General features: G+C 39.7%; 1 protein-coding gene across 5 annotated transcripts; it reads left to right on the top strand.

Moving 5' to 3' along the window:
• The first annotated feature begins 205 nt into the window (after positions 1-205).
• tax1bp1b (Tax1 (human T-cell leukemia virus type I) binding protein 1b) lies at positions 206-19810 on the top strand. 5 transcript variants are annotated; one of them, XM_077574898.1, is made up of 18 exons: positions 206-373; positions 2293-2486; positions 6600-6702; positions 6858-7048; positions 7699-7857; positions 8564-8712; positions 9547-9637; positions 10604-10789; positions 10863-11114; positions 11723-11890; positions 12021-12093; positions 12207-12325; positions 12406-12531; positions 14247-14300; positions 16438-16636; positions 16864-17021; positions 17675-17760; positions 19042-19810. In XM_077574898.1, the coding sequence occupies exons 2-18, from the start codon at positions 2310-2312 to the stop codon at positions 19238-19240; spliced, it is 2490 nt and encodes an 829-aa protein (XP_077431024.1). In that variant the 5' UTR covers positions 206-373; positions 2293-2309; the 3' UTR covers positions 19241-19810. The 5 variants fall into 5 exon arrangements, with proteins under 5 accessions (XP_077431024.1, XP_077431022.1, XP_077431023.1 ...); XM_077574896.1 differs by having other exon boundaries at positions 12189-12325; XM_077574897.1 differs by having other exon boundaries at positions 10863-11129.
• The last annotated feature ends 130 nt before the right edge of the window (positions 19811-19940 follow it).

Raw genomic sequence — 19940 nt, 5'->3', positions numbered from 1 at the left:
TGTATTATTTTTTTTTTAAATAAACGCTATCGTTTTAAGATGTAGAGTCTCAACAGTAAAATAAAGAATATTAAGAGTTGTCTTAATTATATTAATCGAAAATATATATTTCTTACATTCAAAATGTCTAAATTGTGTTTATTAGGGCTTTTCCAAAGTTCAATAACGATACAAATGTGGCCAAATCGTTGCAACCAAATAAATTGATAATATCCTTTACCCGGGTTTTCAAAACCATTTTGAGCTCTACTGGCCGGAAATTACGTAGTTTGTTGTTGTTCCAGGAAGAGCATACGGGGAAGCACTGAACTGCGTCAACAGTCATTTTTTATGATACATAACGATTTAAGTCGTTATTCAGCATGGGAACCGGGTATGTATTGCGTTTGTTGGATATTGCTTCGCTGATAATGCGTCGTTCGTGAAAAATTGCCGTGTTTGATACGCATGTTGGAAAGCTTAAAAGTCAGCGTTTGCTAACTGTTGACGTTAGCTAACTGCCCTCTAGTCGACAAGTCGCTGGAAAGATGATATTTTTTAGTAAACTACGAACAATGTTAATGCTTGATGATGTAGTCGATAGATGTTTCGTTCCTCGTCATCATGTTATCGACGCACGGTCCTTTCTTGGTAAACACGAGGCTAACATTAGCCAGCTAATCGCTGAGTTGTCTCTAATCGCTCTAGGCCTCGCCTATCAGTTTCAGCCATGTACTTGGTCTTTCTGGAATGTCAAGTTTCGACATCCGAATATGATCTTGTTATACAAAGTCCAAAAGTTATCGGGGGTCCAATTTTAGCCGTCGTCAAAAGCAGATTTCCCTACATAAGTTGCCACCCCCTAATTCGACTGTATTTAGATCGAAACTCATAGTTTTAGGGCTATGTCTTCGTTTCAACGCGTGGGTTTATTTATCATAAAGACTTGTCTTTATTCTTTATTTCGGGGACGTAAGTAGGTTTCTAAAAACCATTCAAGTGAATTTTGAACGTTTTTCGTCCGAACATTGTTGTCGTCGCCACTTGTAGTCTATCGAACCTTCTTCACGAAAGGACCAACAACAATTTAACAAAACTTTATCAGATGTTTTAAAGACATAAATCGCCTGTGTGTTGTATGCGTGTCTTTAATGGGCATAATGAGTGATGTCAGAAGCTGGAGTCAGGTTGGCTTTTTCATTCCTACATACGTTTGATATTTGACGCGGATATAGATGAAAGAGGAGAAAAGTCTTCAACTGTCTTCTTTCAACAGTTGACAGCAACAACATGCATGACGTCACACACATCTGCTACAGGCTAAGTTTGCTACAAGACGAAACGACTGAAACAGCTGAAAATGCAATGGCAACTGTAGCTCTCCTTGCCCACATGTGAGGGCATTACAGTACCTTAATTTCCTTTTTTCCCCCATCACCAAAGTGGCAGGGAACACAAAACAAAGTGACAGCTCATATTTTTAAAAAACGTTTTAAGGTGGAGCACTCTCAAATCATGGCACCAGTGAATTTGCAAATATTTATTTATTAATCATTTTAAGAGGTGTCTTTTAAAATTGAAGAATAGTCATGATGGCAATTTTTTTACGGATATTGTTTTGCCTGGAAAAAGGTTTTTGGTGTTTGACACGTAGCACTCCCATGAACACTTGATCCCTGCCATGCGTTCATGCAGAGTTATCAAGGCAGCAACACAGGTGGAACTGTAACCCTGTGATGAAAGGTTTATATTTGGCTGAATGGCAAGACTGTTATAGTCAACATTAGACTAGTGCAATGAAACCTGAAACGAAACACAAGTCAGTCGGTGCAACCGTGGGCAAGTGGTTAAGATTGTAACCTGCTCCCGTGGGGATTCCGGTTCAAGTCATTGACCGACAGACGAATGTAGGCACAAAAAAAAAAAAAAAAAAAAAACACCCATCAGCTTCATGAAGTGTGGGTGGAACTAGAGAGGATGTGGCAGTGGACCATCCACCTCCAAGATCCCCAAGATCCACAACTTGTGTGTCTTTGAGTGCCAAATAAATACCATTAAGTTATGAACTGCTCCCTGGGTGCCAATAAGTAGCTCACTGCTCCAATGTATTTGCTGTATTCACTACTGTGATGGCTTAAATCCCGAGGAAACATTTTGTGCTTGCAATTTAGTCAAATTTGATGGCCATAATGCACACACAAAATATAAAACTTGTAAATAACATTTTTGCCACAGTTACTGTTTCAGAAATCATTGCAGTTGATTATCTTTGGTATTTGTCCCTCATTGTTTTTTATGTTTAATCTCTTCCAGCCATTGTTGACTGATTGATGGCGCTGAACGTGGACGGGCCTTTATTAGACAACAACATGGACACGTCAAACTTTGCCCACGTCATCTTCCAGAATGTAGGCAAAAGTTACCTGCCTCATGCTGCACTGGAGTGTCACTATACCCTCACGCAATTCATCAAGCCAAACCCAAAGGACTGGGTTGGCATTTTCAAGGTGACTAACAACAATCGGTATTTAAAAACAACCTTGTACAAAGAAATATACTCAGTAATAATATAGTGTACTGGAGTAACCACATATTTTGTTAAAATATAGTTTTTTGATTAAAATTATGGGGGGGGGGGTAACCTTGCTATTTTAACAAAGCTACCTAAGGTGGTGATAATGAATTGTGAGGAGTATAACTGTGTGTTTACTTAGATTATGCAATGGTGCTAAGGTTTTTCTGTTAAATTAGTGTTGTGCCTCCCAAATAGTCAGGGCAAATTGCTGCATTTTTTCTCTTTTAAATCTCTATGCTTTCTTGAATCATGTACAGTGGACTGTATTTTCAAAGATATTTAGTGGAAAGATGGACTTGCTCATTCATAGTTACTAGATTCTAAGATTTTTTTTAGAATCATGATGTTTTCTTAGAATTCCCCCCAAAAGTGAAGAGTGGATCCTTGTAAGGGAAATACTATTTCTGAAGAATCCTAGCTCTTAAAAGAGCTACTCAGAGCAGGTGAGAGGACATTTACGTGGCTTAGGAGTTCTCTCAGCAGAGGGGAAAAATGGCCAGGCGTGACGTGTGAGCAAAGTTTCATGAATGTTAAGGTCATCAACACACGCACACTTGGCTCAGTTGCACCAGATCTGTCAAAAGGAATGGGCCAAAAATCCTGTTAGCTTTTGTGAGAAGCTTTTAGAAGTACATACAGTACTGTATATCCAAAACAAACCCAAGTCATACACTTAAAAGGCAATGGTGCCAAACACTAATGAAATGTATTTAAACTTCTGAATAAGGGGAAAAATTGCAAATAAATGACTAAAACAAATTCCTTCACAAATTATTCTGGCACTTAGCAAATAGAAATTATTTTGGTAATCCTAATCGACCTAAAACTGCATAATTTTGGTCTGATTTTATTTCAGACGGTGCCGAAAAAATACATGATGTGCCTTTTTATAAATAAGTCTATGTAAGCTTCTGATTTTATTTGCATATACAATATTTATCACACAGTATGTGTATTTGTACATGTGTCATTATCTCACGTTAGGTGAGGTCTAGAGCAAATAACAGATTCAGAACTCCTGCTCAGCCAAGTTAGAATAGATGTTAAAATCCAGACCGTCTTTCTGCCAGTGTTGACAGACGAATGACTGCTGCCAAAGTTCTTGCTTTGGCATGTTTGCCAATAACCTTGATGCAGTGTTAGTACTCAGTGTTTCCTCCCAGCCAAGAACACTTGTTTTCCTACATTTTTGTTTAATCGTCTGCACTGCTTTTCTGTTAGCATTTGTCCAAATAATACAAGTTTACATGTTGACATGCTATTTGTGAGCACAAATGTTACAAAATGGCATTTAGAGTTTCCATTTTACATGAACTGACATTGTACTAAATTTCGCAAGGGCTGGAAATCTTAAGTTATTTCATTTGCGGTTAAAAATATGCTTTATCGGACTTCTCTTTTTCTGTACTCTAGGCGATGCCAAACATTTCCTGTGCTGTGGCATCAGAGTGAGTAAGGCAGGTAGTGGTAGCTCAACATATGGATATGTAGCACCAGGCTAATGACCTAATGGAAAAAACGAGGTAGCATTGTGAATAAATAAAAAACACGCACAATGGTGACCATGCGCATGGTTGAGTGCAAGAAAACTACGCGTCTCGCTCTGTACAAGCTTTGTTCGCTGTGGTTCAGGAATCAGGCATTGCATCAATGAACAGTTTATGGTTTTGTTTTGTTGTATCAGTAACTAAGAGGGAACATGCATTGGTGTACATGTTTTATTTAGAAAATATAGTAGAGTATAAGATGACAGAATTCTAAATAACAAAAGTACAGAGATGTGAAATTTTTACTTGAGTATATTTTTGAAGTACTTGTACTCTATTACATCACAAGACGGGTTCGATCTTACTATAATGTTTATCGCATTTTTATGGCCTATGCTGCAGCTGGTTAAGTGCTTAAGTTGACAGAAAGACAATCATTTAAAAAAAGAAAGAAAGAAGTGATTTACATCCCTACACTTAACATGCTTGTATTGTAGACTTTGCTCTACAAGGTAATCTAAAACCGTAAATCACATTTAGAAAACTTCATTCACTCCCGTGGGGCAATCGATGTCAAACATTATAATGATATACGGGCACTTGACATTTTTTGGTTTTTGTCACATCTGCAATCGCAGCCTTTGGCCCTTGGAACAGTTCCCGTACAGCGTGACTGGTGTTGCTCTGGGCGCTCGGAGGTGTGGGTTGGGGCGGCTTGTCACGAGGCAGAGGAGAAAGCGAACCCTGCTTTGTAATTAACATGTCTCACTCGCCATGTGATTCACAAACACTTCCTGCAACTCTGACTGGCACTTGGACAGCAGAAAGACCTCCTGTAGCAACCTGTTGCTTTTTACTGTACATCTGTAAGATGTCTTTGTTTCAACAGAGATTTCACATTTGAAAAAATAATTACATTGTATAATGAACCCTTCCTATATCACTCGCATTTTGTTTTTAAGCAACAGCCTGTTGCATTTTTTGCTTGCTACTTCGCGGATTGTGTCTGTTGCGGAGATTGTTTGGAACGTGACACCTGCAAGTGTGTTAACGATGATGAACGACAAATTTCTGTAGCACGAAATCACAACAAAGTTCTGGATCAGATCTACAACCACACTCATCACACTTTCATAGACCGTCTGAATTTACAGTTGTGCATCTTCAATGAAGTAACCCAAGTTGTGCTGGCCAGCACTGAGCTTCACTAGATGCAGATGCAATAGAATTAAAGGGGAAGTCAACCCAAACATTTTCTTTACAATAATATTTTTATGTGCCCCCAGTAGTCTAAACACAGCATTCTGATTAATATTGCGTTTGTGGAGTATGAGTTAAGCAGAAAAATCCTCTGTTTTTTATTCTATTCCGGGGGGCGGCCATTTCGTAACTTCCCGTCAACTTAAAATGACATCACAGTTGCTCAGTGCTTAGGTAACGACCAGTCACGGCTCACCTGTTTTCTGAAGCTGAGCCGTTTATATAGTAATTTGGGTAGGTCTGGAATGTATTTCCTGTAAAAAAAACTATACTACTCTGCATTATACAAAGAACTAAGAAATATTAGAAAAAGTACAATGTGGTGTTAACTGGAATCCGAGCAATAACCATTGTTAAATGAATACCTCTCTTCGGGTGTCAATCAAAACCAAGCACATTAGTGTACCTAATGTTGTGGCTTGTGAGTGTGTATGTACACACACATTGTAGGCACGTCTGAGGCAAGTGAAAGAGTTTCTCTCAAGAGTTTTCAGCCAGTGCCACTAATGAGCGCACTGGCGGGGGCTCGCCTCCAGTAATGACATAAACTCACTCTGTGCATGTTTTAATTGCTTCCTGTTCTTTACTGCTGGAGGCCGGAAGTGCGCTGGTTAACAACTGGGGGTTTCGTAGCAAACGGGGGGGGCCTTCTATCTCTGGCTCTGATGAACACTAGCACTGTTGGAGCTCCAGGCTTTTAGTACAGTATATAGCTTAAGAAAATCTGTCGTTAGACATGAATACATTGAGACAGACAAACAAGATAGGTTTTAAATGATGTAGCCGTTTTTTTTAATACAGTAAAGAATGAGGTTTGTTTTGTGTCTGTGTGAAAGAGTGCACACTAAAAACCAGCCCCCTCCTTTTACTGATTTTGTTTGACAGTTTTATGGCAGCAGACGGAAGTTAAATATGTATTTTCTGTACTTTTACGCCCCCTCCCATCATCAACCATCGGTTAACAACACATAAAACAGAATTTCATAGTTTTATTGGAGTTGTCATTCACTTCCAAGTCGCCTTTCTATAAAAATGCCACCTCTTTTTCCTCTGTGTTATAAACAACAGCATGCCGATGGCGCCCGTGAGTTAAAATCATTCAATTTGAACATTTCTTTACCTTCTTACACACTCATCTCAGCAGTGATGACAAAGTTCCGGTAGCAATGAAACGACACACTGAAATGGCTGTGTGTGCGCGGCCTCGAGCGAGTCACCGGTTTTGACTTCTCCATTATTATATTACACGGATGTGGTGAAGGCGTCTGTTTGAACAGATTCCCCGCTATGTCTCGCAGGTTGGCTGGAGCACAGCGAGGGACTATTATACGTTCTTGTGGTCCCCCCTCCCTGAGAACTATGCGGACGGCACCGCAGTCAACAGAACAGTGGTCTTTCAGGGTAAGATCATAGTGTTATATAATATAATTATTTAATAAACCACAGGTCAGATGCCTTTTTAAATGGTTGAATGAGAAATGCTCCGAGTTGAGGCATTTGAGCTTCAGTACACTATTTTATGCTTTTCTTGAATATTTTTTTGTCTTCTTCCCCAGGATACTATGTGCCCAATGACGACGGCGAATTCTACCAGTTCTGTTACGTGACCCACAAAGGGGAGATTCGCGGAGCCAGCACACCTTTCCTGTTTCGCGCCAGCAGCCCCTCTGAGGAAGAGCTGCTGACCGTGGAGGACGAATGCAACTCGGACATCCTGGTGGTCACCACCAAGGCGAGCTTCCTTGAGGTAACGTCGGCATCGTTGAATGCAAATGTTGACTTTGGCTATGTCCACACTTAATAGTATTTTTGACATTTTATCCACACGCACACAACAACAGAAGACTGGGCATTTGTTTGACTGTGCCTTTTCATCAGACTACAAAACAGTGTTTTTCAGACTCCTGATTGGCTAGAATTGTGCTTGAGATTGAACTTTATTGTGGATAGCAAATGTTTTAGTGTCATTGTGAGTGCATTGATAAGTACAATGGTGCCATGAGTTACAAGTACCCCAACTTGGATATGCCCTTGGGGGAGATCCTCTTGTCACTGAAGCATTTTTGGCTTTTTATTGTGCAGGACAAACAGCCAAACATAACAATACAGAATGAATACACTCAAAAGGTGCACGGGGTTGAATTGACAACCCAAAGCTGGAGTCAATAAATGCACAAATACTGCAGTGTCTGTGGTTTTCGGCTGTCTTATATCATATAAAACCAGTTTATATCTTTGCATTCTTTCATTTTTATTTTACAATACAGTGCAACTGTTCATTAGTTTGAAACGTGACACCAAAAACCTTTTCCAAATACCCGTGTGCAATAGGACTTGCTTTGCATAACTTATAGCCACGACGCAGCTCAACAAGTTAAACACGTTTTCTGTACGCAGCAAAAGGTGGAGGAAGCCCATCGAATGAAAGATGAGCTGGTGAAAAAGGTGGCTCTGCTGCAGCAGGAGATGGAGCAGCTGGATTTGGCCAAGGAGAGCCTGCAGAAGGCATGCGAAAGGGAGGAGGAGAACTGCGCCCTGCTGAAGAGACAAAATCAAGTAATGTGGAGTTAGTCGGGTGGAGGGAGTCACGATTTGACTTCATCATAGACACTCCTTGAATACACGTTCATGAAAAAGTACATGCTTACATACATACCTGTATGCTAATATTTCTGCTCTGTAGTGACAGTCTCCCGAAACAGTCTCTTAGCGCCCCCTAGTGAAAGACATGCAGATCTATTTAAACGCATGCCTCTTGATGCATAAATCACGTTTTGACAGATATGTATGTCTGTATTATCAACTCACAAGCCAACAATTTTTACAACGCAACCATTAAGTCTTAAAAGTAATGCCACTTTGAATTCATTTGGATGTCTTCTACCATAAATCTGGTCGTTTGAAAGCAGCTTTCACGAGAGAGCGATGGCTTATTTTGTGGCTGTTAATTTTATGGCCATACTTTTTACATGTTTTTTTTTTTTTATGTGGTGTGAATATAGGATACCAAAATTATGCTCTTAAATAATAAAACAGTTTATCGTTTGTTTATTTTATGACATTTTTTAAAATTGATTTAGTATGTTTATCATTATTCGGACATGCTTTTTTTTTTTTTCAACAACCAATTATATTGAGAAAATAACTTTATTTATATAAAATGTTTTATGACGATTGATGAACTTCTATAGAGTAAGACGGGACATTATTATTATTAATAATAATCATTCCATTGATTAACCGTGTATTTTCTGCATTCCAGGAACTGCAGAGTTCTTCCAAGGTCCTCCAAGAAGAGAAAGAGGAAGTGAAGAGGAGGCTGGAAGAGGCCACATCCAGGGTGTTACAACTGGAGGAAGACCTTATTGGAGTCACCCAGAGAGGCCTCCAAAAGGAAACCGAGCTGGACTTGTAAATAACTCCAATACTTGCATGAACGGCAGCTCACTTTTTCTTAACTAAGTTACTCAAAGAAGAGCCAAATTCACTAGATCCCCCCACCCAAAAAAGAAAAAAGCCTACAGCTGTACTTTATCAGGTTGACCTTGATTTGAAAGATCTAGATTTTTACGATACTATTAACTAAATGAAACATGTTGTCTTAATCAGTATCTGAGCTTTCGGTACTACATGTTTTGTGTCAAAATGTTACTAGCATCTCATATTAATTCATTCACTGCCATTGACAGCTATAGACGTCAAAAATTCATTTGAACAATTTCTATTAGTTAAATTTTTTTTGTCCATTTTTGTTAACAAGAGTATGAAAACCCCAAATTTTTTTGGGGAGTACATTTTTAACAGATATAAAATGTGTGATTAATCGTGAGTTAACTAGTGAAGTCATGCAATTAATTCCGATTACAAATTTTAATCGCCTGATGCCCCTAATTTTTAATAATCTTTTCTTTAAAATAAATAAATAAATATTATTTTTTTAATAATCTTTTTTTTTTTTTTTTTTTGAGAAAAGATTATAAAAAATTAGGGGCATCAGGTGATAAATTTTTTTTAAAATCGTAATTAATCGCATGACTTCATTAGTTAACTCGCGATTAATCACAAATTTGATATCTGTTCTAATACAATAAAAAAATCGAGGTTTTCATACTCTTGTTAACAAAAATGGAGGAAAAAAAATTTCTAATGGATCTTTTACGTCTATAGCCGTCAAATTGCAGTGAATGAGTTAAAGAAATGGTATCGCTCAAATATGGTAAATGTTTTTTATGTTATGTTTTGTAGTCTCAAGGACAGAATGAAGAAACTCACAACAGACAAGGAAACACTTGAGTCTCAACTCAACAATGAGAAAGATGAGAAGGAACTCTACAAGGTAATGCGCTTTGTAGTTTTATGGCTTTCTGCCGTTATTTCTTTGAGGAAAACAAGATCTCATTGGGAGATGAAAAGCAGCATTGGAATTGCAAGATCCCAGGATGTGGCAACAAGGAGCTCTCCTGTCACATCATCATTTTCTCAATTTGGTTGGCAGCGGTTTACTTGACAACTATGTTCAGCGACAGCTTTATGCCACGTAGAATTTACGATTTTTCTTATTACATTGGATTGCCTCAAAAGGGAGGTCTGTTTTGAACTTTTTTTAACTGCTGTGATTATTTTGCACGCTTTTTCCTCCAAACATCATCCAAAGCGGGCTTTTTGCTGCGTCTGGTGCTCGTGGCTCTTTGTTGTGGTGGACACAGCAAAGGAAATGGGATCGCCGCAAACTGCACAGTCACTACGGAAATGGTCCAAAAAGAAAAAAATAACTTGCACGATAACTGTATGGCGGCTGGGCTCTACCCAAGCTTTTCTTTTTTTTTTTTCTCTCCGTTTGTCACGGTACATTTATTTTGATAGCAACATGCCCGTATAATAATATATATATAATATAAAGAGTTAACTCTTTGACTGCCAGACGTTTTCAGAAAAGGGATGCCGTGGGTGCCAGCCAATTTAAGCATTTTGACTGATCTTTTGACTGATCTTTCAAGGTCCGCAGAAAATTATGTGTTTGGACTATGGAAACACACATATTACCAAATGAATGATTGGACTCTCATCTTTCATCAGAAAAAAAAGTTTGTTTCTACCTTATTCCGTTTTTGAGTAATCAACAATAGAAAATGGTTAGTTTCACCTCTGTTTTGAAACAAACGTCTTTTAACATCTTTGGCACTCCTCCATAGGATTTTACTAAACGTTATTTAACGTTTTTGGCAGTCAAAGAGTTATAAAAATAAGATAATTGGTTTCTATACACGGTGTAAATGCTCTTTTTATTTTGTGTTTGCGTCAGATTCACCTTAAAAACCGGGAGCTGGAGAACACTAAGCTGAGTGCGGAGCTGCAGGTGATGAAATCGGTGGACGTCAACAAAGACAACACCATTGCTCAGTTTAAAGAGGAGGTGGGACGCCTGCAGATATGCCTTACTGAGAAAGAGAACCAGTACAAAGAGATCTTGGCCAAAGTTTCCCCCTTGGTGCGCACCGCCAATCAATAAGTCGTGAAATCCACTTCCCCTTTTAATGTGTTTTTTTTTTTGCATGTGACAGGGAGATTTAAAGGCAGTGAAGGAGCAACTGCGTCAGAAAGAGGAGCAGCTCCAGGCCAACCAGCAGCAGACGGCCATGCTGGCGGCCGAACTGAGGGACGCGTCGAGCGCCCGCGACCGCACCATGTCCGAGCTGTATCACATGAAGCTGGAGGCCGATGCGCTGCGGCAGGCCAAAGCCGAAGCGCAGGCTCACTGCGGACGTCTGGAGAGCCTGGTGGAGCAGATGAAGGAGGATGCCAAGAAGGAGGCAGTAAGTCAAGTCAAGGTGACAAGTTGTGATTTACTTCTTGACGTCAATTATAATAAGATGAAGTCCACCTCATGACTCGGCAGCCTGTTTTTGGATGTTGTTGCACTTAACCTCTGAAGTTGAATACGGTCCATTTTAGGCCACTGGTTTATTTTTTTTTAATTCTCTATAAAGTTACCAGCCAATCAGGATTTCTACTAGCCGACTAGCTAAGTAGCTAGCTAATAAGCAATTGCTGGTTTTATCTACCTCCCTCACAACCATCTCTGTTCGTTTCTTGCACTGGTTGCACTTGAGACTGTAGCGTGAAATATCGTCATTGGCACAACCAATGGGTGTATTAAACGTCATCACCTAGAATTATAGCACAGACAGTAGTTATTGGAAATGTAGTAGTCAGATATGCAAATGACCGAGAACAAAAAACAGTGTAGAGCATCATATTTTACTTGTTTCGATTCCGGTTCAAAATGATTCTCGATTCTTTTTGGGGTGTCCAAACTGATGACAAATCACTCTCGAATTTTCCATCATAAATGTCGAATCATGTTACCCTCTACGATTTTTAAATGATGGTTGATCCGAACAAACTTGTCATGTTTCACCAGGCCAAAGCCGAGGAAGTCTGTACAGACCCGGCTCTCGTAGCAGAGCTGCAGAGAGAGGTGGAGGACCTGAAACTGCGTCTTCACATGGCTGCCGAGCACTACAAGGAGAAATACAAGGAATGCACTCGGATGCAAAAACAAGTGTTCAAATTGTCTGAGCAGCAAGGGGTAGGTCTGCATTCTGCGTACTGGCAGGATAGTTTCTACCTTTCACACTTTTGCACTTTCGTCATGTGTTTCGTTTCGTCTTAGAGTGCATTTACAATAATAGAAATGCACTTTTTCCTCTTGTGTGTAGGAGCTGAAGAGAAATTCAGCACAAGATCTAACAACAGTACCTGCATCAGTGAGTCCAGACACATCTGTTCCAGGTAAGTCTGTCACTTTGAAACCCATTTACTTTACTGCTATGTCAGTTGCCGGTGACTTTTCCATCTGCTCACTCTTTGCTTGACTCTCTGATTAGCCTTCATGGTCCTCACAGGGAGTCCTGGTTCTACAGATCCCATGCTGGAGGCCCTCATCCAGGAGAAGCTCAAAGGCATCAGTAGAGAGGCTTCTGACAAGCATTCGAAATACAGGAAATACAAGCAATTGTTGATGGTAAGAAAGCTTCAACGCTTCCCTTGTGTAATATCTAGAAGCATTTTTTTTTTGCTCCACACCTCGCGCTGATCTTTCAGGAGGAGAAGGAGCGTAGCGGCATGATGCATGACGAGCTTGCCAAGATGGCGGGGAAAGTGAAGGAGCAGCAGAAGATCAGCGAAAATCTCAAGCTGCAGCTGGCGTCGGAGGAAGATCGCTGCATGGTGGGTGCAACCTTACAGCCTTTCTATCTTGTCAATGCCTTTTTTGGGCCACATACAAAATCAGATTAAGTGTATTGAATAGTGCTGTCATTATCGAATATTTTTAGAATTGATTAATCTATCGATTAGTCAATCAATTAATCGACTAATCAAATTCATTTGAATTTTGTATTAACGTGTATTAAAAAAAGCCCCCCCCCCCCCATTACAGTTTATTAACTAGTGATTGGAGTTTATTTAATACTTTGTATAGTGCTAAAAAAAGGGGGTGGGGGGTGATGTTGTACTATGTTACCGGTAAGGGTGGGAATCTTCGACTGTCTCACAAGTCGATTCGATTTTTGATTCAAAATGATTTGATTGACAATGATTTCCGCTTCAATTTATAGACGTGCAAAGAATCGTCATGATCTACTCCAGTCTGACTCGTTAATGCTGATTAGCGCGCTACTCGCGGCACTTTTATCACACAAAAGAACGGCATTCATACAAAATGCGTATACAGAGAAGCATCTTAACATTGCTCACCAGCATATGCTCTTTTGACGCTGCAAAAAAACCCCGAAAAACTTTTATTGGAATAACTTGATCGTGACTTTTTCCTTCTACTCTCTAATGTGGCTACAACTTAACAGTGTATCAGACCGTGTGGAACCACACTGCCCCTAAGTGGCCAAATCGTGTACAACATGAACAGCGCTCCCATTAAAAGACACACAAACAATGGCAAAACAGTATTAAATAATTTAAAAAAAAAATTGATTTTGGGACATTTAATATCGATTCTGAATCGTACTAAATGAGAATCACGATTCTTATAAGAATCGAAAAAAATAAAATAAAATTGGCACAACCCTAGTTACCGGTTCGGTTATTGTTTCCAAAGTAAAAACAGATGGTTGAAAATATGTTATTTTGATTAAACACAGAAGATAATCAGTCTTCTTTCATGAAGGACTACAGAAATCAATGAACAATGACTGTTGAAATCAGAGGGTTTGGACAATTTTAAATAAAAATAAAAATGGCTCCAAACAATTACTTGATTATTAAAATAGTTGTTCATTAATTTGATAATAATTTGATAATAGTTTTGACAGCTTAACTGTTGAAAACACAGGAGGAGGACGACAATTTCTAAAAGACTTGTTGCAATGTTTGTGTATGGACTTGGAGAAAAGCTTTTAGGTTGGAATCAAATAATTACTTGCATATTATAGTTTGTAGCAAAAAAAAAAAAAAAAGTCTTCATGCAGACAGAGCGTATAGTTGTTGAAATGGTCTCAGCCATCCCAGCGTTATGTCCTCTATGTATGGCTAAGCTCCGAGAGGATCGGCATTTGATTACACGTCTTCCCTTGAGCGCAATCCTCGTGACATTGTTGTTTACGAGCAGGCCCGTCTGCGAGACAACACTTTACGGCTGTTTATGTCCGCCGCTGGAGACAAGTGAAGCTTGGCTCTGAAGGCTCCTCTCCAGTTGCCGTCCTAATGCTTCGCTTGGCTCCGGGGCAGGCGGATATTTGCCCTGGTGTCTGTGAGGAACTCAAACATGTTGTTTGTCTCCGAGCGCCGCCGCACATAAATCAGCGCTCGGCGTGGAGGAATCTTTTGCAGCGTAGCGCAATTCATGTTTGAGGAGCGCGTGACAGACGAAGGACCAGCAAAGATGAGTGTGCTCATTCTTCCGTTGTTTATCCTTTTGTTTACTCCAGAGCCAGGTAGCCGAGAAGGGCCGGGAGCTGAGAGAACTCAAGGAGAAACTGGAGGTGCTTTGCAACCACTTGCATTTTCTCTTTTATAGACTCCTTCCACCCTTAAAAAAACCACTCACGAAAAACAGCGGCCATTTTCCCCCATGTCTGGTCTTGAGCGTGAAAATGGGTCTTAATTCTAAAAGGGAATGTGGTCTTATTTTCCTTTCCATTAGTTTGGACCACAGCGAGACCAAGACCTAAAATTCCCCCGAAATCATGTTTGGAGCCGCTTTAGAGGGCCTGAATGAGCCAATTAGGAGAGCAGACTGTAAATTGGAATCGGCGTCTGCGCCTGACGTCAGTAAAACAAAATGGTGCCAGTGCTTTTGAGAAGAGATGAGATTGTGTTTTTCTTTGTAATTGTTGGTGAAACCTAATGTGAGAACCAAACCTGATGAGCTTAAAACATAACAACAAAACTGTCCCAAAAAGTTTTTCATCATTTGAAATATAAATATCAGAGTAACGAGGGCCTCTTATGACCAGCTTTGTTTTTAATTCCAGGCTATTAAGCATTTACATGTTGTGAGTCCTGCAATACTTTTACCTAAAGTTGCTTGATTTAAAATATGTTCATTTCACTCATTAAATAATTGGTTGATTTATGATTTTGTGTATTCTAAAAGCTACAGTAAAAATAATCATTTTACATATAGAAAAACTAATTTTGTATTCTAATTAATAATTCATTGTTTTTTATGAAAAGGTTTAAAGAAGGAAAAAAAGTTATTTTTAGGGCTGGGCATTCAATTTCAACAATACAATACAATGTGTATCGTGATACAGCAGCAACGATACAATACGTATTGCGATACACTTTTATGGCCTTAAATATGTATCCAGATATTTTAGATAGCTGTACTTAAAATACATTTTTATGGAAACCAGTCATGTACAAAATGTTATTTTTATCATGCTTGATGGTAAATGGACTGCTTTTTATGGCTAAAATGGTTTCTTATTGTGATTTTAGCAGCACTTCCGGTTTGCAGTCAGTGACATGTCTGGTCGAAAAGTGTGTGCACAGCAAGGAGAGGTTTTCAGAGAAACTTTATGAATGAATGTGAAATATCAATTGTGGCGTGCTTTTTTTTAAAAATTTTTTTAAAGCATACACTTGATTATTTTACCATTATAAGCATTTATATGCTACCGGTGTGTATATATATATATATTTTAGATCTTTGAATGACCTGGCGCAGGTCTATTAACTCATTCACTGCCATTGACGGCTATAGACGTCAAAAATTCATTTGAACAATTTCTATTAGTTTAACATTTTTTTCCACTTTTGCAAACAAGAGTATGAAAACCTCGATTTTTTTATTGTACATTCAGAGCAGATATAAATTTTTGATTAATCGTTCAAAGTCATGTGATTAATTACAACAACAAAAATTTAATCGCCTGACGCCCCTAATGAAAAAAAATTGTTAAAAATAAGGGGTGTCAGCCGATTAAAATTTGTATTCGTAATTAATCGCATGACTTCAATAGTTGACTCACGATTTATCACTAATTTTATATGTTATAAATGTACAGTAAATTTTTTTTTTCTAGGTTTTCATAAAAAATTTAATGAAAAAATGTTTAACTAATAGAAAAAGTTCACATTAATTTTTGACGTCTATAGCCGTCAATGGCAGTGAATGAGTTAAAAATCAAACACACCTCAAATGTTTGCGCACTTGTGTCTTAGACAAAACAAATTAAATAGGCTTCAAATTGAAAATATTGATCAATCAAAATTAAACAAATTCAAATGGATCTTCATTATATACCGATTTCACGAAGCTTCACAAACATACAGTCGCTTTTTTAGATTTGGGGCTCAGCAAGTAGCAACTCTTTTACTGTGTCCCTTGTCATGGTAATGAAATTCATACCCGGCAATGGACCCCCGGTAGGGGGTGCGTGGTGAGTCTTGGCTCATTTTTACGAGACAAGGACGCCCTAAAAATTGCTAATTTCAGGGAGGCTTCAATTAGAGGGTGGAAAGTGCGCTTTGGTATTTTGCTGAAAGCACATCGCAGAATTTGGCAGCAGAAATGCACTTTGAACTTTAAGTTAGTGACTATGAAATAATTGCGACACTTTGTTAACACGGCATGTTGTCATCGTTCTCCCAACCCTGCCTTTGCCTCTGCAGGAGCTCCAGAAAAGCAACAAGAAGGCAGAGCAGGGGGCCAGCGGGAAAGCCGGCGCGGAGAACGTCCAGTCCAGCATGCCTTTATTCCTGCAGTACCCCGTGCCGTACGCCCAGGACGCCCCCACCCCTCTCTTGGTCTCTCAGAGTCCCAGCAAGCTGCACTTTGGGAATCCGTACTCCTCAAACTCTGACTCAAAAGGTCGGTTCACGTCCACTATGTAATACAATGGAACCTCTCAAGTCATACAAATTAGAATTGAACCAAAAGTTCAGTGCACATCAAAGGAATTAACATTTTGCTTAACCTCTAGTCTGAAAATAGTATCGCTTTTTGGGAGAATCACCAAAATAGAACATCAAAAGTAATTTGGAATCACGTCCCTCCTCATTGACGGTAGCCGTATCTGGCAATGTGCTCTCTTGCAGATGACGATGACGAGCTGTCGGATGAGCAGCTGCTTTGCCTCCCCCCCGTGGGCCCGCCCTCCTGGGACAGCAATGTGGTGTGCATCCAACCCACCCGCCACCAGTCCCGGCCCGACGGCCGCGAGGAGTCCGACGATACGCCGAGCAACAACAACAATGTAACACAGCCTCTCCTTGGTTATTGCTTAAAGGTTGTAGTCAACCTGAAACATTTTTTGACAATAATACGTTATATGTGACCTCATTCGTCTAAACATGACATTCTGATTAATATTACATTTGTGGAATATGAGTTATGCAGCAAAATCCAGCCGTTTTTATCCATCTCAGGGGGCGGCCATTTTGCCACTTGCTGTCGACTGAAGATGTCGTCACAGTTGCTCAGGGCTCATCAAGGACCAATTACAGCTCAGCTGTTTTCTGAAGCTGAGCTGTGATTGGTTGTTACCTGAGACCAGAGCAACATTGATGTCATCTTCATTGGACAGCAAGTGACAAAATGGCCGCCTTTTGAAATTGATAAAAAACGGCTGGATTTAGCTGCTTAACTCATATTCCACAAATGTACAGCAATATGAACCAGAATATCAATAATATTTTTGGGCGGGGGGTTGACTTGCCCTGTAAAGTGCATATTGACATGTACAGTAAAACCTCCACAAAGTTGAACGTCCCAAAAAGTGGCACAGTTTGGGGTTCAAATCAATATTGTGGGAGATAAGTCAAGTCACCGGATTTTGTAAAACTTGAATTTAAAGTTTGATAGCATGAGTGTTGTCAGTGCATAATCGGCGTATGTTTTACCTCACAGGTTAACATCAACGACAAGCCCACCGCAACTGAACCCACCAACCCTTTTGTGAACGACGGACAAACTCCCTTTTGCTTTGATCCCAGGTAACACTTATAAGCAGCAAGCCAGCTTGCCGTGCCCCCCGACCCCCCGACCCCCCGCCGCTTCCCGAACACCGCGCATTGTAACATGTGTAACGTGTTTGTTCTGCCACACAAACCCCCTCCTCCCCCCACACTCCCCACTGCGGCCCACCCGCATCGCATCAGACGTGCGCTTTACTACCTTGTGCTCATGCTTTGCACACGTCATCACTTGGCTGCTTGCTAACCACAGATCGGGCGGGGGGGTTCGGGGGGGGCTTTTTTCCCCTTTCTGCACTTGCATCAGATTTGCAACCGATTTATTTCCACATACAAAAGTGGACTGATTTGAAAACACAAATTAATTGCACTGTTCATATTAAGCTGTAAAAAATAGATACATGACACATTGGGCCCAAAAAGAAAAAATCTGAATTGACCTGCGGTATGAACATCGTCTTAAAATGTTTTGGAAAAGTGCAGAAAATGATCAAGTTGAGGATAAAAAAAACAAAAAACGTTTTTAGTAAAGTTTTCAAGGTGCAGTATTATAACTTTTGGTTTTGGATGAGAATTTTCATTTAAGTGCAATTTAGCATTTTTTTTTGTCAGTTCACAACATTAGAAAAGCAATTGAAGCATTGCTTGCATAAAAAAGTCGGGTAAAATTGATCAAAATGGCTTCTGTGTATAATTGATTAGGAGGGGGGGAATGGGGTGAATTGACTTTTGTAAACCGTGGTAGTCCGATTGTTCACTTTGCCCCTACAAAAACCTGTTAGGGTCATGCTAAAACAATAGGAAGGTCCATAGACCGGCTCACGAACTAGCATCAATATTGCAATCGTTGTAATCCTTTCAAAAAATAAATAAAATACGCTTGAACGCAGATGTTACCAACACATGCAGACCGCATACAACAATACTCACATGCATATATTCTTTATCATCTGCAAAAATCAACAAATGGATGGATAGTGCATTTAATCTATGTCTATGTGTTGTATGTTTGTATAATGCCCCCTAGTGGCCAGAATTTTTTATACTACACTGTAGTGTAGTGTTATTTTCTTGGAAAATGTGTTCCTGTTTTTTTTTTTTTTTTTTGCGATGCTGGAAAAGATGAACACATTCAAATTCATTTTAGTGAGGAAAATCTGTACCGAGTATTTCTTTTACCAAAACAAATATTTGTACTTCTACTTAGTTACAAAGCGTAATTACCGTTGCCACTTGACAGCTTTTAATTCCTGCTTCCCTTCTCTCTCCCCCCCCCCCCCCCCCCCGTATGTGTCCTCGCAGCATGGACATGAAACGATGCCCGCTATGTGAGGTCATCTTCCCGCCCAACTACGACCAGTCCAAGTTCGAGGAGCACGTGGAGAGTCACTGGAAGATCTGCCCCATGTGCAGCGAGCAGTTCCCGCTGGACTGCGACCAGAAGGTGTTCGAGAACCACGTGCTCACCCACTTCGACGGGCACCCGCTGGAATTTGATTAGCCGCCGCCGTCGCCGCCGCGATCGACATCCCTCCTGCACCGCCTTCTTTCATAAGACAGCCGCTTGTCAGTAAATCCGAATTCTTATTTTAGTTTGCAACTGGCTTTTTTTTTGTGTGTGGAAATGTTAATGAACATTTCCAATTTACAGTTAATCCTGAAAACCAAATGTTTAACCTTACACTGTTGAAGACGGGGAACGTAAGGTCAGGCGGGTGGGGGCATATGCGCCCGGGGCCTCTTGTAAAAAGCCACACATACTCGTCACATAATATCATAACAACCAAAACAGGCTTCCCATTCTTGCTTTAAAGAAAGCCGTATATATATTCCATGACTATGTGGAAAGACATTATTATACAGAATTTTGTCAGATTTATTTTAGAATAAGTAAGCCAATGATAGTATGACAGACTTGATCACGTGTGTACTACTCTGGGTTCATTTTCTATCGGCTTTGAATATTTAGTTGGTGAGTCATTGCATGTTGTTGAGTTTCTGATCTTCTATTATTTTCTCTCCATGTACTTGTTTTATCTGTTAATGGAACTAATAAAGATCATTTGAAACATCAGGACTTTTATTCCAAAATGAAGCAGCTTTTTCAAGGAAATATAGTACATAATTTTCTTTTTATTTGTATTGACCTCATGACACAATAGTGAAACATATGAAAATATAATTTAATGCACTTTAATCCT

This window comes from Vanacampus margaritifer, chromosome 9 (assembly GCF_051991255.1).
Source record: "Vanacampus margaritifer isolate UIUO_Vmar chromosome 9, RoL_Vmar_1.0, whole genome shotgun sequence".
NCBI classification, from domain to species: domain Eukaryota; kingdom Metazoa; phylum Chordata; class Actinopteri; order Syngnathiformes; family Syngnathidae; genus Vanacampus; species Vanacampus margaritifer.
The sequence above is the reverse complement of the archived record's forward strand: the minus strand, read 5'-3'. Positions and strand labels throughout refer to the sequence as shown.